The sequence below is a fragment of the Coregonus clupeaformis genome, chromosome 20 (assembly GCF_020615455.1).
Source record: "Coregonus clupeaformis isolate EN_2021a chromosome 20, ASM2061545v1, whole genome shotgun sequence".
NCBI lineage: Eukaryota > Metazoa > Chordata > Actinopteri > Salmoniformes > Salmonidae > Coregonus > Coregonus clupeaformis.
Window position 1 is genome coordinate 61,744,796 of NC_059211.1, and position 23,699 is coordinate 61,768,494.

Below are 23,699 nucleotides of genomic sequence, written 5' to 3' on the forward strand. Positions count from 1 at the left end.
CATCTTGTCGGCTAAGGTATTCAAACTAATGACCTTTCAGTTACTGGTCCAACACTCTAACCACTAGGCCAAAGATTTGTATAATTAACCCAAGATAGACCACAGCATGTTGTTTACAATGAGAGCAAATTAATCATAGTGGGCACTGAGCAGAACAAGCAAGGAGGTGGGCAGAGCCAAGCACGAGCTAACGAGATGCTATTGGCCCGTTCTAGCATGTATTTGCATATTTCCGTTAGGGAACGCCTACTCCGTGAAGTGCGTGTGTGCAATTACTCAATTCTCATTTCGCCCTTGCACTCCTTCTAAACAAAGCTATTTTTATTTTTTTACTTTGGCAAAGGGTAAAGTTGACAAAACTTAGTCCACTCTGTTCATAACATATTTTTCTTTTGGGAACAGAAAACTGTATTGAGATCAAATGTTTCATCAATGAGAAAATGTGCAGAATGTCAGCCAAAATCCATCTCGCTCCATCTTCCCCCACTGCAGGCCACTGGGCTTCCTCTCATCACGTGTGTTTCGAAGCAGAGGATCACTGGTTCAGGCCCAGTATGGGGAACTCGGACAGTGGAGGAAGCTAAGTTGTTAGCAGCACACTGACCCCCATTACAGAGGGAGCTTTTATTGTGGGGGAAAGGATGTAACCTATTTTCTAAAGGGTATATTTAAGAAATATGGCCAGAGGGGGTATGGTATATGGCCAATATACAACGGCTAAGGGCTGTTCTTAAGCACGATGCAGCGCTGAGTGCCTGGATACAGCCCTTAGCCGTGGTATATTGGCCATATATCACAAACCCCTGAGGTGCCTTATTGCTATTATAAACTGTTTACCAGCATAATTAGAATAGTAAAAAATAATTTTCTGGTCATACCCGTGGTATACGGTCTGCTATACCACAGCTTTCAGCCAATCAGCATTCAAGACTCCCGGTTCATAATCATGTTTATAACATGTTTATTAAAGGACGATGGTCCAGTTCAGTTTTAACTATCATAGGTAGATGTTTATACACAATTTATGCATTGTAAATACTTTGTGTGCATGTAAAGTCAGGGTCTACAGATAATTTTCTAAAACTGCTATACAGAGAGCACCCCTTCCCTCGGACCAGAGATATTGGTGATGAAACTATCCCAATAATAAAACGCTGGACAACAATACATGTCATGGAGCAGTGCTTTATTCACATCATGAAGATAACTCTTCGGCACAGATTATACATCTTTCTTTCAAGTTCTTTATTTTGTGGGATTGTCCTCAGCAATTCTGCTGCAAGTACTGACGTCTCGTAGGGACATAATTTCCCACCTATCAGGTGTAAGGAGAACTCTCGAGACAACTCCACAGGTAGCCAGTCCGATGGAACCTCAATGTCACAAGATTCTATAATGCCATTCTTGATGTCCATGTTTAGAGTTGCATTGCAGATAGACATGTCATCTTTCAACTTAAACGTCGTACAGATACTGAACTTAGGAGTTCTTCCAAATGTCCACTCCCATGCCAGCAGTTCATGGGCCATTCTTTGGATACCAGGCAAGGACAGCTCATCACTTGGGTCCACAAGTGTTACAGGGCTGCTGAAACCAAACTCTGTGTTGTACTGGGATGCCACTGAATCCATGATAGTGTCACAGTCCAACGTCGGGTCCTCATCCAGCAGGTTTTTCACAGGGGATGGCACGCTTTGCGTTGCATTGCTCTTGATACCCTGGCAGGTCGGTTTCAGCACCGCGGACAGCAGTGCCCTGTCGACCGAACACAGCAGAGTGCAGTGGTGGTAAGCTGCTGTCCTTCCCAATTTAGCAGCGGTTCCTGAAATCTTGTGGTGGCCATTCAGCAAGATGTCAAACCTCTCTGTTGCACGTACATCCAGGTCTGGCCTGAGTGCTTTCAAAGCACTTGTCACGACTTGGAGATTCATGTGACGGTCATAGTTTTTCTTAGACGTGAAGAAAGTCAAATTGACATTTCCTAAATCGTGGAATACAGTCCCGCCCCCACTGCGTCGCCTGGCGAGCGGTATCCCTTTCTGTCTCATGACCTGAAGGTTGCACTCTTGCCACGGGTTCTGATGTCTCCCTATCACCACCGCTGGGGCATTACTCCATAAGAATAGTATACTCCGGTTTTGGAGATCAACATGATCGTGTATCCAGTCCTCTAATGCTAAGTTTTCAAATATGTCTGTTGACAAAGATTTGAGGATCAGTCCTGACTTACCAGTCTCGTCAATGACAGCTGACAATGTGCTCTTGTCTCGAGCCCATCGAAAACAGGCTTGGGATTTTGCGCACAAATTCGAGAATGTCCTTAAAATCATCGCGCCTCTATCTGTCGTTTCTTCTGTGCATCTGAAAAGAGTTAATCACTTTTGTGCAATTAAACTTTTCAAATAAATGAATGGAATACGTTTTCAGATCCAATGAGTTTGTCCACACACACTTCCGCTGTTTTTCCTCGTATTTTCTTGACGGCACAATTAATTTACCCTTGTTGTAACACTGACACCTGCTGTGCTGGAGTGATATCCACGCCTCTATTGCTCAAGTGATTTTAGATGCCGGTCTTACATCGCCACCCAGCGGTATAATTTGGTATTTTGAGTCAAATAGGATTTACTAGGTCCTGAGGGGCAGGGTTGGTTTTAAAATATTCTTTTTGGCTGATCTTGCAAAAATCAACAAACTCACAGGCTAACACTTGCCCCTCTGCAAAAGCAGCCACAAAAGGCTCACTATATGGAAGTATAATGTACTGCAGAGGGACAAAAGGTAGGCTCCCACAAAACAGATTGACAGTGCAATGAGCAATGCAGTCAAATCAACAATTCTGATGCCTACTACCTTTTGCATTTAGAATTGGATTTACACTAGGCTAACATTATATTTTGCTAACATTATCAGCACGTGTTGTCAGTGTGTGGTGAAGTGCCGGGTACGCTGCGTTGTCAAGGTAATGGACGCACACCATGAAGAAAGGGCCTTTGCTGATTGGCTTGCATCTCGAATTCCGATCAAATCCAAACATCTGATTGGTCAGAACGTTTATCTCATATGAAAAGCGGTTTAGGAGCCATTCTGGCTTTACAACTGCAAACCCCAGTGATTTATCCAGATTACCACACGTAACTGCTTGCTCGCTAAAGCTATAACTATTACACCCATAAAAGTAAGTCGAAGATCTCGCTCTCAACCATGTTTTGTTTTTGTTTATATCTGATGTGTTACTTAGACAAGCAGAAGCTTTAGCCAAATTCTATTTAAATGTTTAGCGAGCAATCTAGCCATAATAAAATCAGTCTAGCTTTCGACAATTCAAGGCTAGCGCGTTAGCAAGGTTGCTGTGATTTGGAAGACACTACTTTGCAAACTAGCTAACTTTTGAAATGCAATGCAGTGCTGTTTATATTACATGAATAAATCAGTAGCTAGATTAAAATCACCTGTTCGCCAAATAAGGAACTTTAATGCAATGTTTTGGTTAGCAAGGACCAAGGTCAAGTTTGGAAAAGGCCTGGTTACCATGACAACGTTTACTGTTTAGAACAGTGTGCCATAAATCAGACACTGTTGTTCGTTTTTTGTCTATCAGCTTGATACAGACACATTATCTTATTTGATTCATTTTCACCTAATCCCCATTGCCCTTCCTGTGTCAGGCTGCAGAGGTTAGTGTGGCTGGTGTGCAGGCTGAGGAGGTGCAGCTTCAGCAGAGGGTGAGGGGAGGGGGAGGAGGAGGTGGAGGAGCTGTCTTTGGGGAACCAGCAGGAGCCAGACCATATCAATACACCAGCTCAGCTGCAGGAAGAGGAGGACCAGCAGGGCCCTACACTGGAGACAACAAAGGACCACACACAGCAGGCAGAGGTAGGCTTGAGACCATACAGTATGCCAAAGAGGGGATGCGATGTGAATTCTGAACACAATGGATGAGTGAATGTATGAATGAATCAATGCAAGATTTCTTGGGTCTGGTTTTGTAGAGCATCATCGAAAACCTGCAGAGGAAGATCACTTCACTAGAGGGCGCTATCACCAAAGTGACACCTGTAAGACCACGACTGAAACCACTAAATTGCGTACTAATTCAACAGGCATAAAGAAAATAGTATAATCAATAGCCTACATTTACCATCCAACCTGGCTTCTGGGTTCTGGGCTATGTCTCAGGATAGCGAGTCGGCAGACACTGAACCAATAGAACTTGAGACCCAGCTGAACCCCACAGTAGAGCAGAATCAGGACCAGGACCTGCAGGCCTTACTGGACCAGTTGCACCAGGAGAGAGACAGTCTGAACAGACTGGTGCAGAAGCTCAGCCTCACAGGTGAGTTACTCTGGGGCTGGACTGAGTGAATGTATAGCGTTTTGGGAGGAAACGCTTCACTTATACATTTAGAACACTGAAGATGGTGGAACAAATGCCTAATTACATTTCAAGTTAATATTAGAGGGTAGTGGAGAATGTGATGCCAGAATGTGATTGAACATTGTTGGCTGTTCTACAGAGAGAGAGCAGGTCCTGTACACAGAGCCAAGCGGCAGGGGGAAGCGTGGCTCTCGTCTGGACAGCTTCTTGCGGAGCGTGGAGGAGGAGAGGGACTACTACAGACAGGAAGCAGACAGCCTGAGGAGGATGCTGAGGGGCAGGTGCTCCTGTAGCCCCTGTCGGGGGCACCTCCAGAGCCGCAGCCCCACCCGTCAGCCCCCTGTCAAGGTAAAGGAATGTCTGTCTAATATTAACTTGAAATGTAATTAGGCATTTGTTCCTCCATCTTCAGTGTTCTAAATGTATAAGTGAAGCGTTTCCTCCCAAAACGCTATATATCCATTTTCAGAAATGTTGGTAAATGAGCTTTTATTGTTTAAAGAAATGTTTGGTGTGTTTTTTCACTCTCTAATCATGGCATGGGGTTGTTCAATGACAGACATGTATTTGTTTAAAATCTATTACTTGATGGTTTCATTTCAGAGAGATAATAATAATGTTTTTTTGCTAAATGCTATAGATCCAGCTCACGCTCAGAGACATAAGTAGTACTGCTAGGTTTTAAACAGTCAAATGGAATAAATAACTACATTTTGAATAAAGAACTGTAGAAATGATACATTTGTGACATCAATATAAAACAAATATAAAAAATAATAATGTAATTCAGTAATATGAGATCTGTATGTAAAACATTTACATTTGACATTTTAGTCATTTAGCAGATGCTCTTATCCAGAGTGAATTACAGTAAGTGCATTCATCTTAAGATAGCTAGGTGAGACAACCACATATCACAGTCAAAAATACAGGATACGAACATTCCATTCCAGCTAAACAATATAACGTTTAGCAAAAAAACAAACATTTTCATACACATCTAAAATCTATGAATTAAACAACTGAGAACAGTAATATTTTACACACACATGAAGGTACCCATAATCAATCATTTCTGAAGAAAAAATACAAATATGAAAAATTGGTGGATAAAGCGTTTTGTAAATAAACTCTTCAAATACGACTTTTTCCGGATTAATAATAAAAAAATGAATTTCTGACCAATGTCTCCTGGACTGCTAGCCCTTTGTCATGATACTAATGTAACAGCTGATGTACTCTTTTGAAATCTGACATCATGTCTTGTTCCCTTGTGTTGGGCAGGGGGGCAGCTATGACTCTGAGCTGATGAGGGTCTTGAGAGAGCGGGACGAGATGCAGAACATGCTTGATAAGTATGAGCGCCACCTGTCAGAGATCCAGGCCAACGTGAAAGTTCTGACTGCCGACAGAGACAAGACCAGCATGCACTACCAGCAGGCTAGTGCCATTCTTAAAGGAAAAGTTAACGCCAATAAAACACATTTTGTCAGACGTTTTCTTAGCTCAGTTCCAAATTAATGGGAAATCATTTTGCGGGTAACAATCCCATTCGTCATTAGGCCCAGCAGGAGATAGCGTCGCTGCGTCGCGAGGTGCTGAAATCCAAGTCGTCGCGCGCAGCTAAGAGCAGTGTCACCGTGTCAGCTCAGAGCATCCTGAAGCGCGTGGAGGCGGAGAGAGACGTGGCCACGGTCGACCTCCACCGAATGAGCACAGAGAGGGACAGTCTGAGGGAGAGACTCAAGGTCAGTGTGTTAACCAGATTGGATAATAATCTACTTCTGAGTGTTCCAGCATGGCCATCTATTGACTACCAATGAAAGTGTGTGTGTGTGTCCTGCTGAGAGAAAGTGTCTATATGTGTGTTGCGTGTTGTCAGATCTCTCAGGAGACAGCCATCAGTGAGAGGGCTCATCTGGAGCAGAGGGTGGAGGACCTGCAGACAGCCATTCTCACTGTGAGGAGGAGGAGAAAACCACAATGACTAGAACAGACACAGTCTTTAAATGTCCTCCGTTTGAAATGGAATGTTCATGCTGCTAATTGCAATTCATGGCGATGCTCCTTGCTGTAGCTGGAGCATGAGCGAGGGGACCAGAAGAGCCGTCTTGCCCTGATGAGGGAGTCCATGATGGGGCTTGAGGAGGAGGTCCACACCCTGGGCAGGAAGCTGACCGCTGCTGAGGACGAACACAGCAGGACCAGGAACGAGTGTGTCATGCTGAGGTAAGCCAGGAACCAGCACTGATGTATGAAGTCATGTGGTTGGGGAGTCACTTCCTGCATCAGCCACATACTTGGCATGTGTGGGAACTGTTACTTCTATAGCGTCCATTTAATCCCTTTTATAGCATCATTTGAAGTGTGTGCGCGCACGTGTGTGTGTGTTCAGACTGTCCAACGGTGAGACACAGAAACGCCCTGAGTGACAGCCAGCGCAGACTGACCTCCCGCATCGGAGAACTACAGAACTCCCAGGAGAGGAACAAACGGCTGGACGAGAAGAACGGTGAGGAGACAAGGTCTGCCTGTGTGTGTGTGTGTGTGTGTGTGTGTAATAACGCTATTCCAGATAACCTTACCACACTGAGCCTTATCTGTTGTGTCAGACTCTCTACTGAGGCAGGTGTCTGGTCTAAGAGAGGAGGTGAGCGGTCTACAGTCCACCATCACTGACCTGGACCAGAGGAGAGACTCTCTGCAGGAGCAGCTGGAGAACAAGACTGACCTCCTCAATTCAGCCCACAACCAGCTGGACGACAAAGTAATCAACTGAACACTAACAACACACACAGCCAATTGCACCAGAATACCTGCCAGCATACCTACCAGCCACTATGTTTAGGAAGTTGAAATGTCCACTTGGATATCACCTCATGAGATGTGACACATTAGTCTAATATCAGTTATTGAGTGATGGTCTCTTTGTTGCCATGTTTTTTCTTCAGGAGAAAACCATCAGGAATCTGAGGTTGACCATTGAGGATCTGGAGACATCAGCAGAGTGAGTCTGAGTTGTCCAGTACCACAAAGCTTCACACAGCAGCATCAGATGCCAAGTCACCCTACCAAGGTTCACTCAGAGACACATATGGATTGCACCACCTGTATAAGTTAACCTCTAAACTCTGACCCCTGGTTGTGACCTCTCTGTTCCCCAGGAGTGTTCGTGAGGCGCTGGCAGGGCGGGAGCGGGAGCTGGAGGCTTTGAGGAGGAGGCTGGGGGATGCGGGGGAGGAGCTGGGGGCTTTGGCCAAGGTGAAGGATGCCACCCTAAGGGAGAATGCTCAGCTCCGAGAGGAACTGGACAAGAGCCGTCTCAACAACCAGGTCAGATACAGCACTCTCTGACCAAACCAGGGTCAGGATTATCATTTTAAAACTTTGAAATGATCAACCTTTTAGGATTCTTATTATTTAGGGAGGATGGTATGTAGCCTGGTTGCTGTCTCTGTTCAGCTATTACATTCCACTCCTTGTACTCCGTGTCATTTGTCAAATGACAGGATTGGCAAGGAGTGGAATGTTAGCTAAAAAGACTGGTACCCAGACTAGATGGCATTGGCTCATGGTCCAGAATAGTTTTTCATCCCAGGTGATTGGCTAGGGCAAACAGTAGTAGAAAACACACATATTATTCATGATATACCAAACCGCATGGCCATTATCTCTTTAGAATCTCACAAACACTTTGTACAATCTAGTTTGTTTTGCTGTCCAGGCCCTGGAGCTGAAGTCTGAGGACTCTGCCCAGGAGGTGCAGGAGCTGCAGAGGAAGGTACAGGACTATGTGTCTGACGTCTCCCGCATCGAGAACCTGCTGTCCTCCAAGGTAACCTCTGCTGGCACTGTGAATGGATGATATTTCTATCTGTGATCTGTTAGTTATGTCTTGTCGAACAAACGATCACTCATCCAGAGTAGCTATGGCTGCGTTTACACAGGCAGCCCAATTCTGATATTTAGCCCAAATATTGGCAAAAGAGCTGATCTGATTGGTCAAAATACCTATTAGTGAAAAAATAATCAGAATAGGGCTGCCTGTGTAAACGCAGCCTTTGAGTTTCAGATCGATTCCTATTTGAAAATCTTTATTTTTTTCTTTCCTCCTTGTGCTTACTATAAGCGGCAATCAACGTTTTCAGACTGGAGTTGGGTAGGGATTGATAGTCAAGACCTTTTAACTTGTACTGTTTCATTGTGGAGCTAAATAAAGAATTCAAATTGTGTGTGTGTGTGTGCCCACCAGGAGCGGGAGTGCAGGGAGCACCAGGAGGCTCGGCGGCGTGGCTCGGCCCAGGCCGAGAGCTGGGAGGGGCAGGCGCGGCAGGCGGAGGGGAGCATCAGCGAGCTGAGGCTGGAGCTGATGACCTCGGACACGGAGAGACGCAGACTCAGGGAGAAGGTGGAGGCTCTGGAGGCCAGTCTGCAGGAGGTCGGTCCACCCTCACTGTCTCTATCATTAGGGATTATCACTGGGCACACACTGGGTCTTATTCATTAGGCACCAAACGGACTGAAACAGGGTGGGACAACCTGAAGTTGGCCAATAACAAAAGCTCATTTTAGTTTTATGTGTAAAAGGTTTCGCAAACATGTTAACATGTTGTGCGTAATGAACACGACCCTGGACCCCTATAGTTGTGTGTATCCTAGGCGTTGTCTGCAGAGCGGAGCTGCAGCAGCCAGGTGTCCCAGCTCAACAGGAGTCTGCTGCACACCGAGGAGGAGCTGAGACAGGCCCAGGGGGAACACACCGCCACTCAGACTGACCTGGAGAAGACCAGGGAGCTCTGTGTCAAACTGGACGCCAGCAAGGAGGCTGTGAGTCATGGAGGGGATGGTGTGTGTGTGTGTGTGTGTGTGCGCATATGTCAGGATGTTTATGTTTGTGTGTGTGTATGCTAACAGTACACTGTGTGTGTGCTTGTAGGTGCAGTGTGAGCTGGATGCGTACCGCTCGGAGTTGGAGCTGCTCAGGAAGCAGCTGTCCAGTGAGCGTCTGAGCATGAAGAGCCTGGAGTCCATGCTGGTGGCCACCAGGGAGAAGGAGCTACACCGACAGCTCAGCTCCCAGGAGAGACACACCGAGATCCAGCTGCTCAGGGACAAACTCACCGCGGCCGACAGCAAGGCGTAAGCAGACACTTGGTCGCTGTTGGAAGGGTTTCTGATTTGTTTGTCTGTTTTGACAGCTTCCCTCTTTGTTTCTCTCCCTCTTTCTCTTTCATCTATCCATCTCCAACTCAATTTCCATTTCTCGCTCTCTCTCTCTCTCTCTCTCTCTCTCTCTCTCTCTCTCTCTCTCTCTCTCTCTCAGGAGCTCTCAGAGTAGGGAGGTGGCTACATTGAGTACTCGTTCGGCACAGCTAGAGGCTGACCTGGACATGACCAAGAGACAGCTATCCACTGAGCGGTTTGAGAGGTCTGTCTGCCTGTCTGTCTGTCTCTAGTTGCTTGTCGTAAAGGCTTGGCTTGTGCTTTACTCTCTCTCTCTCTCTCTCTCTCTCTCTCTCTCTCTCTCTCTCTCTCTCTCTCTCTCTCTCTCTCTCGTAGGGAGAGGGCAGTGCAGGAGCTGCGTCGTCAGGGTCTGTCATCATCGTCCTCTGGTCTGCATCCCTCCTCCCCTCACCAGCGTCGCTCCCTCAGCCCCAGCAGGCCCCTGTGGTCCACCCCAGACCACCTGTCCAGAGAGAGATCCCCAGAGAGGTGGGGCCCCTCCCTGAACACCTCACATTGAATACAACACACATATATTTCTACATCTCACCGTGTGTGTGTGTGTGTGTGTGTGTGTGTGTGTGTGTGTGTGTGTGTGGTGACAGGAGCCTGGGGTTCAAGGACCTCTACGACTGAACAGATCTCCCTCAGGAGGAAAGACAACCCAACCTTCTCTCTAGTCCTCACCATGCTATGACGTCATTCTTCAACTGAAACCCTGTGATGTCATGATCCGCGTGAGGACCTCAGGTTCAGAACAACACTCCTAGACCGAAAATAGAACAAGTGTTATCTCAAATGTATGTTTTATTAAATTTCACAAATGAACTGACATCACTGTGTTTGGTTGTGTGTATTAATCTGTGAATTGAGTGAACGTTCAGTATATTTTTTATGAAGATTTGATTAAAATGAAACACAGCTAAAAGAGGGAAATTATGTTATTTCATAATGTATTCTATTTTTAGTAAATTGTCTGAGACAAGTGCTTTAATAAAAATAATAATTTTCGTTCTGGTTTACTTTTCAGTCATAAGTTAGTTGAACCTTGCAGAATGGTAGGCTACATGTTCAACTTGCCACTCAGTCTCTACCCCTGGGCTGCTTTGTTCTCTAAATCAGAGATGGGAAACTGGTGGTCCGCACAGCCCCTCTTTTGTAGGACCGCGGATCAATTGACAAATGTGTTATTTTTATTTATTTTAGACGGGCTCTCAACTTAATGTTGAGAGCTAGAAAAAGTAGAAATTTGGTTGTGCTTCAGCAGTTGTTCTCTTGTTATGTCAGTCACTGACAGTCACTCAATAAGCCCATGTCAGCCAAACATTTTTTTGATTGGTAAGTTAGTCTAGCCATCTAAACTTATAGTAATCATGGTCGAATTATCAACCGGGGGCCCCCATTGATATTGTTATTCCCTCTCACTCAGATTTCAGATTAAAAAGGGCTATATATCTCCCCACCCTATGGCAAAATTAATACAATCTTCTCTCTGCCAAATGGAAAAATGTGTAGAATTGCTGCAAACTTGCTTTAAAACTGCAACATTTTCTCTACGCCCCATGGCAAAATGTGTAGGAGAACAGGGCCACCTTCAGCCTAAAAATAGGAAAGCCCTGAAGAGGGAAGGTGAACGGAAAGAGAGAGAGAGAGAGAGAGAGAGAGAGAGAGAGAACAGTGAAAATACACAGTGTTGTGTACCAGCTAGTTATACTTGTGGGGCTGTTCTGTAGAAATTGGTGTGTGTGTGTGTGTGTGTGTGTGTGTGTGTGTGTGTGCATGCATGTGTGTCTAGTTTCATGGAGTGACTAGCAGTGTGCCAGGTGTGTTCATGTCATAACACTCCTGTTCTGTCTCAGAGGTATGTTGGGTAGGCTGAATGGCTGGGTCCCGCCCAGGGTAATGACTATCCAAAGGTTGCTACCAGGCTGCTGCCTGACTACAGGATGCAGGAGAGCAGAGTTTCTAGCGCAGGGTTCCCCAACTGGCGGCCCGCTGGCTGAATTTGGCCCGTGGGTGATTTTATTTGTCCCTCCCAAGTTTTCTGAACAATTTTTTAAATGTATTTTATTTTATTGTTGGATTAATTTTGGAAATCTGTTCCGAAGAATTCCTACGCATAATAGAGAGACACAGTATATGTGATCATATAGAAATGTAAGCAAGGTTTGAAATGATTATGTTTTAGTCAAATATTAGATATGTTTGGGCTTCTTGCGGTCAATTTGCAGTCTACAAATTATTTGTAATTGTGTTCCGGCCCCCTGACCATATGCTCAGGAAAAAATTGTCTAGCGGCTGAATCCAGTTGATGATGTCTGTTCTAGCGGTTCTCTAGAATGGCAGAAATCATCTACATAGAAATAGAAGTTGTAGAATGGATATCAACTACAAGACCATGGTATTTGCCTACCGAGCAGCAAGAGGAACCTTTACTAGCTCTGACTTTGCTGATAGCTCCTTTATTGAGGAAACATGTACTTACTATGACTGATGTGTGGTTGTCCCACCTAGCTATCTGAAGATGAATACACTAACTGGAAGTCGCTCTAGATAAGAGCGTCTGATAAATAACTAAAACATAACTTGTAAAAATTAAACAATTTCATGGTGATCCCATAATTGCGGATCAACAGACGTTGCCATTGATTGTTCCATGTATGTGAAGAACACTGAGAAATGCACTGAACTCTGAGAGGTGGATGTGAAAAGCATTACATTGGGAAGATACTGTACCTTGCAACACCTGGATCTGGTATTCTTCATGAATATGAAATAAATAAGTGGGTCTCAGTATAAATAGTTAATAATCGAACAGATGCTAGCTAGTCTCTCCCTTGCCACACCACTCACCTAGAAACCATGACAGTGAGGTTAATGTTTACACTAGCCTTCTTTGTAGGGGAGCATCACTGTACCAAGTAAAGCCCAGGATATTGGACATATCTAACTCTGGTAGCCAATGTTTGCTGGGCTGAGGTGTGCAGGTTCCTCCTTTGCCCGTACAGGCAACATAAGGCAACGCTCTTAGAGATATTATTATTAAGCACACTTTGTCCAGTGAGGGAGGAAGTGGAGGTAGTGGTGTCAGAGAGGTGGGCTGTCTGACTCCTAATCGTTGATTGGGTGGGTGGGACTGCCTTGGCTGCTTTTGTAAGGCCCAGGGCTAATGTTTCACTCAGGTAACAATGTACTTGAATTGGAGTAGTCCGAATCATGTTAGATAACACACGGGTCACAGGATTGAACAGTAAAGTACACAGAGGGGTGAAAACATCACATCCTATAGAAACCTGGTAAACCCAGGAGGCTATAAGGTAGACCCAATGCCTAGAACTGGTCACTAATTACAACTTATGAACTGTACTTGAGAAAAGTGACTTATTCACTCCAATTATTAACTCTTTATGAACACATACTGAGATACGTAACTGCATTCAGACATTCAAATGCTTTTGAATGGGAATACTTTCGCACATTTCTAACTTTAAAGACGTTTCCTAATACCCTAAAAGGTATAGGAGGGATGAATGATGCAGAACAACACAACTCTTTGTTCTCTGTACACGGTTCATTTAAGACAGCGTTCCACTGACTGACACTATTGTCACTAATCCTATGAACATTATCCTTGCAGCTGCACTCTCTCTCTCTCTCTCTTTTCTCTCTCTCTGATCTCTCTCTCCACTCCCTCTCTCCCTTTCTGTCCTATCACCTCTCTCCTATCACCTCTCATTCTCTCGTTCCGTTCGTTTGCAGATGGTTGTGGAGTAAGGTGGCTGAGGACTTGTATGTGTGTGAGTGCGTGCGCGTGGAAGGACACATCCTCCCCTTGGAGAGAAAGAGAAAACAGAAAAAGAGAGAAAGAGAGAGAGGAAGAAGCAGCTGCTCTTCAGTAACAGGGTAAGACAATTCCACCCGACTGAACTTGAGCTGACTCTTACTGTAACTGACCTAGAAACCACCCCCCAAACAGTTGTATCTGTTGATAAAGATGCTAATTGATAAGATAATTTGCAACGTAATCTTTCATTATTGGGGTATTTTTTTGACCTGCTGTTGGACAGTATTTCAACTGTTTCTTGTTCCATAACCTTTGAACTTTGAACTACAGTGTGTTCAGCACGAGTTCTGCATTCCTAAAGGGGATTAACTGATAACAATCAAATCGTGTCTGACGACCTAAATAAACAGATCCTGTGTGATTATTCCACTGCCAAAACAAAAGCTTACAGATAAACTTCAAACTGTGTCTGTAAAAACCCACTGTGCACTCATCTAGAAAGAGGGATGATTGCCATTACAGTGTTTGCCTTTCATAAGTTATCCTTCATTGTCATGTAATAAAACTGCCTTTGGTAAACAACACTACTCTGTATATAAAGCATAATGCTGGTTGTGAATATGATCAGTGTAATCGCTGATCATTCACAGGACAATCAGATTTCATAACGGCTGTTTGGTTAAAATACCTTTATCAAAGGGATAGCACAAAATCAATGAGCTCTGGTTCATATTGCTTTTGACTAGTACACAGAGATAGATTATAGGGGGTACCTCTCCACCTTAGTCCCTCCATTATCAACAGGTACTATTCCATGTGTTCACTGCACTGCTGTGGTGTGGGGAGCATGGCTGCTGAAGTGTCAGGTCCCCTGGGCTTGTGTTATTTGGCTCACTGAGGAGTCCCTTGGCTCTCATTGTGCAGTGCTGTTACGTAGGTCTTATCAGTCACACTTCCTTTTTATAGAGGCTTTTTCCAGGGAGGGACCATGTTGGTACCTGGTTTCTATTTACTTACATGGTAAGTAAGCAGCAGTGGAGGCTGCTGAGTGGAACGGAGCAAATGGAATGGCATAGAACGCATAGAAACCATGTGTTTGATGTATTTGATACCATTCCACTGATTCCGCTCCAGCCATTACCACGAGCCCGTCCTCCCCAATTAAGGTACCACCAACCTCCTGTGGTAAGCAGGTCATAAGATGTTAAGATATTCTATAATTTGAACTTTTTACAATAATTTATATTAATTTATGTATTTCTTTGTTTATTGTTCTTTAGAAATTCAAGTCTATTTTCACAGCCAATTCCAGTGAATGATTCACTCATTGCCTACGGGCGAAATCTATTTAGATTCAAATGGCCCGAATTCATTTATGCTCCCGAACCATTTAATGAGATTATTTTATTGAATGCGTGGTGCTGTAAAAAGTTAATGGTTTCCTCTTATCTACACAGTAGCTCAGCTGTGGGGTTCCATTATAGCCTTGGGGGACCAGCCTGCCATGCTGACGTCACTACAGGCACTAGAGCACCCGATGTGTCGCATCCGTAGCTGTGTGTGAGGTCTAAAAGGTTACACAAGTTCATCATCTCATTAAACAGTAATACACAGGCTTATCCTCGCCAGATCCATAGATCAACAGAGCCATGGATAGCCAGCCATCCTATACAGTGTCCTGGCTTGATTTAGAATCTCAGTGGACACCATGTTGACACTAAAAGTTACACCTGAGACATTGATACTTCTAGTTACAATGCAAATTAGAATGTTTTAATCATGGAACATTTGGTGCCAACAAGGAGGATAGTTAGCTGAACTCTACCACAGAGCTCCTACATAGTATACAGATGCCGTGTCTTAATTTGAGCCAGTTAAAACAGCATGAATATAATCCTACAGCAACAGGACATGTGAATTGTTATTTGGATTATAATTAATGGACATGTTTTGTAGGGGTTAATACATTTATCATTAGGGCAAATCAAGTCTGAAGTTTTTAAGTGGAAATTACAATTCCTGCAACAACAGATTAATATACGGCATCTGTACTGTGCTGTTTGTAGCCAGCTGGATCAGGACTGGCCAGCCAGCTTCAGTAATATCCTGTAGCTGCAGGATAGGATTTCACCAGAGACAGCACCCCTGCTGTTCTCTATTGTTGGGCTTGTTCTCTGCAGATATCCATTCTGCTGGGCACCAGGGTACAAGGCCTGGTTGCCATGTGTGGTTCAGTAGTTGGGTTGCTCAGTGGGCTGCACCGACCTTTAGTCTTCTACTCTGCAGAGCGATTATTTTCCAGTTGGCAACTAGATACAGAGCAGGGTTGCTGTATTAGACTGGGTTGCTGTATGGGGTTTGGTGGCTGGGTTCAGTGCACTAACCTTTGTATCCCTCTTCTCCCTGAGTTCTCCCTGCTTGTATACGTCTTGGAGAAAGATGGATTGGAGGAGTTTGGGAGTGCTTAGAACCTTGGTGAACCACTGGTTTTTGTTGTCTTCTTTCAGACATTGTGTGTGTGTGTGTGTGTGTGTGTGTGTGTGTGTGTGTGTGTGTGTGTGTGTGTGTGTGTGTGTGTGTGTGTGTGTGTGTGTGTGTGTGTGTGTGTGTGTGTGTGTGTGTGTGTGTGGATGATGAGTCTGGGAAAGGTTGAACTCAGGTCATGTTTAATTTGTCTCCTTGTTATTTAATGTCACATCACGTCATCAGTGGACTGCTAGGCAACTCCTATTCAGTTCCAGGCGCAAAGTCAACACAGGAGCTGAAAGCCTCTTGTCTGGTCGGCTTGTTCTAATCAAACGCTCCATAATATCTGCCGAAAGAGAAATGCTGTTGAAACTAATTGGAGCTGCTGACACAATATCGCTGAACTGGCAAACTTGACTTGAGAAAATGTTACATCAAATTAAAAGAGCTTATTTATTAACTATAAATAGCTAGAACAATGACAATAGCAAAGCTAATATCTAACGCCTGATATAAAGTAAACCATTTATCAGGTTTGTTAGGTTTCATAAACGTTGCCAACATGCTCTTAGTTTAGAGGTGTTATCAGCTGGTTCAAGGAAAAGGGTGTGTGAAACTATTTATTATCAATGAAGAGTCTTTGTCTCTGGAAAGACAAAGTTGGCTGGATAATAAAATGTGATATTATTAAATAGGATAATAAATCTGTTATTAAAATAGGACAACTCCAAAATCTGTGTTGACAGACAATGTTTAAAACATATATTGTTATTTATTTATTTGTTCGATTGTTTTGTATTTTTGACAGTAGAGCAGGAAATGTAGAGGGAGACAGCTAGAAGGGGCATAGACAGAGGGTGGCCGAGACAGGGCTCCAACCCACATCACCAGGGGGGCATATAGAGGTATATCTGACAGTGTGTGTACAGTACTCAGGCATTAAGACTGAGGCCAGTCCTGAAAGCACACTTTGTCCTGGGAGGGAGTGGTGTGATAGAGGTGAGCTGTAACCTGCAGTCTACTGGCTCCTGAATGGCTCACAAGAATAGCCATTGTTCAAACAGAACCCTCTGGCGTTGCTAAATACGATGTCGTTGAATGATTTTTGTCTTGCCCTGTCTCTCTTCCTAGGTAAGAGCAGCTAAATCCAGTCTCTGCCATGGATACTAACGCTGGGGAAGGGGAGGGATCAGGAGAAGAGCTTACAGGTAGAACACACCTGTTTTCTTTCTTTTTAAAGGATTGACATGCATAAACCAATGTAAACAGACATACGTAGCTAGCAAATCATTCATTAACAATACACCATTCATACATACACATTGCATTATGCAATGCAAACAGGAATGAACTTCACAGCAAGTCTCTTGTCTGACTCTGCAAACAAAACCAAGTGTAGGACAGTAACTTTGTGGTGGTTTCAGGGAGGAAGAAGTCTCGGTTCAAGCAGCTGAAGAGTCGTCTGTTTGGCCGTCTGAAGTGGAAGGAGACCGAAGGACTGATAAAGCAGAGCCAGTCCGCAAGTGATGTCACTGCTGATGTCATAGCTCCGGGGGTCGACGACTCAGAGGATGACTGTCTGTAAGCGTCTGACCTCTTTCACTCACTGGAAATAGTACCATATCAAGTTTATAAGTAGCATGCTCACTGGGAAATACTGTATATATGTAGTAAACATGTTTGTGACCTGTGTCACTTACAGGGGCGGTCCGAAGACACTGGGGTCCAGAGCTCTGTCACATGACAGCATCTTCCTGGCTGACCAATCACAGAGCTCCTCTGAACCGACAAGGATTCTGTCTCAGGAGAACGTACATGGCAGGATACGAGAACTGCAGGTGAGTCTGTAGGTGGGAGGGTCCTTGTAGTCTAAAATACTGTTGTGATTGGTCCAGGAGTGTGCTCATCACACATGGACTGTTTCTGATTGGGCAGCTGAAGCTGCAGCAGCAGAACATGCGTCTGGGCCCTCCCCCCTTGCTGATCCCTGGGAAGAGACTGGAAGATTCCGGAGCCACCTCTGAGGATGATGGTTTGCCCCAGAGCCCTCCAGATATTGTGTTCCATGACAGAACAGCACAGGGGCCTTCCTACAAGGTGATTAGGGCTGATCACATGCACTGCACACACATAGATACAATTTATCTAACTTGTATTTAACCAGGACAGTCTCATTGAGATAACATCTATTTTTTAGAGAACAAACCTTGTTGTAGTCAGGAGTGTCTATTGGTACATTTACAAACAAAACACAATGTAATCATCATTATCATCATCCTTCTTCATTACTCTTCCACCATCAGTGTGACTGACTGATTGACACTGTTCCCTCCATTCCATCCCCAGTTCCCTGACACTCACAGGCACCATAGCTCTCTGAGTTTAGCAGGGACAGGAAGTGAGGAAGAGGAGCAGGTGATGCAACTTCCTGTCTGTATTACACCACATCCCACATTAACATACTGATCATCCTAACAACCTTCACCGAAAACATGTTTGTTGGGTCCATTACAGTTGTTAATGTGCTTTTCTACTTTCTCCTCAGTGCCTCTCCCAGCCCTCGTCCCGTCCTCTCTCCCCGAATCCTGCTTCCCTCTGTGATCCGGAGCCCTCCCCTGCAGTGGACTTCACCAGCCCAGCCCAGTACACTCCCAGTCTGGACAGCTCTGCTGCCCGTCACCGCATGTCTGTCAAACCCAGGAACCAGAGGGCCAGCGCCAAGGGAAGGAAAGGTCCCCCGGTAAGATCTCACTGTATAATGTAACACCAAAACACCACATAGTGGGCACTGGGCAGCATTTAAATCTCTAATACTTCAATTACAGTGTAAATATAAGACCACGGTTTAAGGGGCTGCTTATCTTGTCTGTGTCATTACTAGAGAGCAAGCAGACCTTGCTCAGAGAGCCTGAGTGATCTGGACCCAGACCAGCCCCTGTCTGGGAGGGAGGAAGAGCAGGACGGAACGGAGGACGAGGACAGAGAGGAAGAGGAGGAGAGGGAGCGACCGTTCTCTTCATCTCCAGAAGACTCTGAGGAGAAGCCCTGGCAGTCAGTACCCCCTGGTGGTCAGAAAGCGGTATTACAGAGACAAAAGTCCTCCGAACCAGAGGGACGCGTCACCACCAACCCTCTCTACCTCCAGGATATGTCATTAGTGGTAGACCTCTCCTCTGTTCCAGAGCCCATGACCAAGAACTACATCCTGGAGACCCCCAGCCAGTCCTCTTCCCCTTCAGCAGCAGTGGAGGAGCCACAGAAGCCCCAGGAACCTATCCGGATCAAACAACCCAGTACAGTCATCCATACACACCCAAGTCAAGACAAGAGAGACATCCAGGATAATTCAGACCAGGGAAGTCGGCCTGGTTCTACATCTGAAAAGACCCTCTCCATGCCTCTCAGTCCTGTGTATGGATCAGATAATGTCACTTCCACCACAAATCAACTGCCCTCAAAAGAGAAGCCAGAAGAGAATATGACCCCAGCCACCTCTAACAAAAGAGACAGGTTGAGCAGAAACACACAGGGTCTGAGCCTAGCAGACACCAGCAGCTCTACACACCACTCTGCTCGACCTACCCCTGCCCCTTGCGTTATAAAACAAACACAGAGACCTGCTTCTGAGAGAGAGTCTGTCAGAGAAACTACAGCAGTCCCACCGTCGGGCGTTAATGAAGAAACCTCCAAATTGGACCTGGTGCAGAGGACTACAGGGCCACCTACTGGCCAAGAAGACACACTGCCTGGAGCAAACAGTTTCTCCACCTCCTCCTTGAGACAGCGTTCCAAGAGCGTCGCTGGCAGTGCCCACACAGGGACGAGAGACGAGGAGATGAATGGAGAAGGAAAGGGAGGGGAGGGTTTGGTGGCCAAGAACCCTGATCAGGGCTCTGTCCGTAGGCAAGGGGTAAAACCAGAGCAGGCCACATTTAAAGGCCTGGAGGAAAACCAATCACAACCCTCGCCTCAGGAGAGAAAAGTAAAAACAGAGGTAGAAGTAGTGGAGGAGACAGGACTGAAGGGAGGAGAGAAAAGGGATGGACAGAGCGAGAGAAAGGAGGAGAATGATCAGGAGCAGGGGAGGAGGAGTGCTTTCGGAGTGAAGCTGCGCACAACTTCTCAGTCTCTGAAGTATCGCTTGCAAAGGGACCAAGAATTCAGGGTTGAGAGTCATAGTGTGGAGGTCATCGCCATGACAACTGCAGAACCAGTCAAAGGTGAAATTGACACAAGTTCAAAGGTCAGGGGTGACTTTGCAAATAAGGCTTTGAGGAAGGGCCCCTCACAAGTGTCAGACTGCCCCCCCTCGTCCACTGCCACCCCCCCATACACCCCTGACAGAAACAGACTCAAAGAGAACCAAGGTACGTATGTCCTCCAAAACGTCGTAGATGGTTCAGCGGAGAAGTTGAGCCTCGCGCTTCAACGCTCTGAGTTGTTGAGGAAATTGACCCACTATGCTGTTTACTTTCTGCATCTACGTCATATCGCTGAGTCTATATTTAATAACTATTACCTTGGACTATGCACTAACTAACTTTGCACTAACAAGGTGTTCTAGCTCACAAGGGTTCAGCTATGTCAGTCTACTGAAGGCTCTCTTCAATAGCATGTACTCACCTCTAGGCACTGTCTTGGTTCTATCCTTAGATGGTGATGATACTGACCTGGTAGTAGATGCCTTTTTAAGCCCAGGTAACATATATCTACAAAACCACTTAACACTTCTCTAATGATAATCCACCGGTAGGTAGAGTATAATGAGCACTTCTGAATCAGAGTGGGCAATTTCCACTCCAATCAAAACTGGATCCAGATGTGTATAATTATATGTGCCCTCTGTAATTACCGGGACAGTGAAGTATTTTTTACTTCCTTTGGCTCTATAATCCAAAAGTTTGGATTTGAAATGATACAATGACTATGAGGTTAAAGTGCAGACTTTCAGCTTTCATTTGAGGGTATTTTCATCCATATCAGGTGAACCGTTTAAAACTTACAGCACTTTTTGTACATTGCCCCTCCATTTTAGGGGCGCAAAAGTATTGGGACTAATTCCCTTATATGTTTATTATAAAAAGTTAAGTATTTGGTCCCATATTTCTAGCACGCAATGACTGCATCAAGCTTGTGACTACAAACTTGTTGGATGCATTTGCTGTTTGTTTTGGTTGTATTTCAGATTATTTTGTGCCCAATAGAAATGAATGGTAAATAATGTACTGTGTCATTTTGGAGTCAGTTTTATTGTAAATAAGAAAATAATATGTTTCTAAACTTCTACATTAATGTGGACGCTACCATGATTACGGATAATCCTGAATGAATCGTGAATAATGATGAGTGAGAAAGTTACAGATGCACAAATATAATAGCCCCAAGACATGCTAACCTCTCAACATTACAATTTTTGTAAGTTTCTCACTCATCATTATTCACGATTCATTCAGGATTATCCATAATCATGGTAGCATCCACATGAATGTATAAGTGTTTAGAAACATTCTATTCTTATTTTCAATAAAAGTGACTCCAAAATGACACAATATTTACCATTCAATTCTATTGGGCACAAAATAATCTGAAACACAACCAAAACAAACCGAAAATGTACAATTTTGTAACCACAAGCTTGATGTAGTCAATGCTGATAGTCTGCACTTCATAGTCATTGTTTGATTTTAAATCCAAACGTTTGAAGTATAGAGCCAAAAGAAGAATAAAGAAAATGCTTTACTGTCCCAATACTTACAGGGGCACTGTATAACACTGCTTCTAAAAAGATCTCTGTTTCACCTCAATCATAATATTGCCAATATCGAGCAAACCAAATTAACCACAATATAAATAAGGATGATCTGATGAAATCATGGATTCACAACTCCAGTCCTCAAACACCACAGTATCTTTTAAATACACTTTAAATAAAGTTGGATTTGATTTAAATAATGTCACCCATTGTTCCTCAGACAAAGGCCCATCATCCAGACCTGCTCTGAGAGGGGCTGAGACCCCTGGGTCTAATGGGTCAGCTGGATCAGAGCCTGTCTGGATGTCCATGGCCCGGGAGAAGACCAGGAGTCTCCAACAGCATCTCACTCCAGAGACAGAGCATGGGACAGGGGGGACAACAACGCCCCAGTACACCCCATCACCACGGCCAGCTCCAACCCCAGCCCCACAGCCTAGATTACAACCAACAGCTCAGCCATCAACACAACCTCCATTACAATCACAGCCAAGCACAAAAACAGCCTCACAAAAACAAACATCACCCCCAGTGGTACAACTACCCTCTCAACCAATACCAAGGACTAGACCAATCCTACGGGGATTGCAACTGACAGCTAAACTCAAAACATTACCTTCAGAACAGCCTAACACACAAACAGCATCACAACTAACACCACAAGGAACAGCTCAACAGCTGACACAACCGTCCTCCCAGCCTCACATGCCAACCAGACCAACTCTACGAGGAGCGTCTGAGAGATCCGCCACGTCTCTAAAGAGAGCCGAGAAGATGCCTGTGGAGAAATGGACAGACAGAGCACTCTCGACTGGGACTATGGTAAATATTTGACTTGTCAGTGCTTTGTGCCCCCACTAGGGACAGACGTTTTTCCTGGTCAGCTCACGTGGTGAGGAAAAACGACTGACTCAATCAGAGTAAGTCTTCATTTTGTAACTAAGATGTAATGTGGCCAGTTTAGTTAGTAATATGTCATCTCTGTATTTTATCTTAGGGGAAATCTGGCAATGGTCAAATTGAGATTCAAATCGCAAAGCCTGAGATATCTTCTTCATCACCCCCTACATCGTCATCATCATTGTCACACCGGGGTCAGCCAACCTGGATGGAACTTGCCAAGAGGAAATCTCTGGCCTGGAGTGACAAGACTATGGACTAAGAGAAATGCACGTGTGTGTGTGTGTGTGTGTGTGTGTGTGTGTGTGTGTGTGTGCGCTCGTGCGTGTCTGTGTGTGTGTGAGGGAGGTAAGGGGGTTGCTAAAGAGAGTAAGAATAAGATAAAATAATGATTTGGTGCTGACTGTATAATTTGAACCTACTAGATTCAGAGTATGAGTTGAAAACCTCTTTCCCATTTCTGTGCCTTACTCTTTCAACCATGAAATAAAAAAACTAATTATATTTCACGTTGGCCAGACTGATGCTATACTCCTGCATATAACAACACTACATCCTCAACCAAGAGGTCTGGACCTTTATGGCACAGGAGGGAATACTCCTGTAACTTGTTGGTTACTGGTTCAAACTCTGCTTCAGTTTTTTCACTACTTTTGACATATCACTCCATGCTAGATCCCTTCTAGTTTTATATCTACTGTCTCAAAGTGTTGTCTGGAATAAAATATTGTCAATTGTATTCTGATTAGTTTTAATTGTGTGGGCTCAATTAACCATCAACAAGCTATTATCAACCACAATGGGGCCGCCTCATCAATTGGGCCGCCGTGGAAACGGTCAATAACTTCACATTTCTTGGCCTACACATCTCAGAGAAGCTGAAATGGTCTAACCACATGGACACCGTAGTGAAGAAGGCACGACAGCGACTCTTCAACTTCAGGATGCTGAAGAAATTTGTCCTGTCCCCGAGGGCCCTCAGAGTGTTCTACAGGAGCACCATCGAGATCATACTGTCAGGCTACATCCCAGCCTGGTACGGCAACTCTACCGCCGTGGACCGCAAAGTTGTTCAGAGGTGATACGTGCAACCGAACGCACCATTGGGTGCACACTGCCTGCCATACAGGACACCTAAACACTCTGAATCTGAATGACCTATGCATTCACTGCTTTTACGCGCATATTAATTATCT

The 23,699-nt window shown here is 44.7% G+C and overlaps 3 protein-coding genes across 5 annotated transcripts; 2 read left to right on the forward strand and 1 right to left on the reverse strand.

Moving 5' to 3' along the window:
* Positions 1-1,146: 1,146 nt before the first annotated feature.
* Positions 1,147-2,461, reverse strand: lipt1 (lipoyltransferase 1). The gene has a single exon (XM_041840793.2). It carries the CDS (start codon positions 2,328-2,330, stop codon positions 1,191-1,193), a length of 1,140 nt encoding a protein of 379 aa, XP_041696727.1. The 5' UTR covers positions 2,331-2,461; the 3' UTR covers positions 1,147-1,190.
* Positions 2,462-3,736: 1,275 nt separating this feature from the next.
* On the forward strand, positions 3,737-10,435 carry LOC121534218 (testis-specific gene 10 protein). The gene is given in 21 exon segments (XM_041840790.2): positions 3,737-3,876; positions 3,993-4,058; positions 4,180-4,336; positions 4,518-4,726; positions 5,663-5,818; positions 5,941-6,126; positions 6,261-6,338; positions 6,456-6,607; positions 6,774-6,795; positions 6,797-6,890; positions 6,991-7,145; positions 7,330-7,385; positions 7,543-7,711; positions 8,103-8,213; positions 8,508-8,537; positions 8,631-8,816; positions 9,038-9,205; positions 9,315-9,517; positions 9,702-9,806; positions 9,938-10,090; positions 10,207-10,435. Coding segments are annotated over 18 exon segments (2,136 nt in total). The 5' UTR covers positions 3,737-3,876; positions 3,993-4,058; positions 4,180-4,336; positions 4,518-4,645; the 3' UTR covers positions 10,238-10,435.
* Positions 10,436-13,305: 2,870 nt separating this feature from the next.
* LOC121534220 (CRACD-like protein) lies at positions 13,306-23,007 on the forward strand. Of its 3 annotated transcripts, none has more exons than XM_041840794.2 (11): positions 13,306-13,504; positions 16,983-17,059; positions 17,276-17,432; positions 17,554-17,689; positions 17,787-17,948; positions 18,198-18,266; positions 18,397-18,591; positions 18,733-20,218; positions 20,505-20,549; positions 21,824-22,425; positions 22,601-23,007. In XM_041840794.2, exons 2-11 carry the CDS (start codon positions 17,011-17,013, stop codon positions 22,763-22,765), a joined length of 3,066 nt encoding a protein of 1,021 aa, XP_041696728.2. In that variant the 5' UTR covers positions 13,306-13,504; positions 16,983-17,010; the 3' UTR covers positions 22,766-23,007. The 3 variants fall into 3 exon arrangements, with proteins under 3 accessions (XP_041696728.2, XP_045061795.1, XP_041696729.2); XM_045205860.1 differs by having other exon boundaries at positions 18,733-20,071; XM_041840795.2 differs by lacking the exon at positions 20,505-20,549.
* Positions 23,008-23,699: the final 692 nt, after the last annotated feature.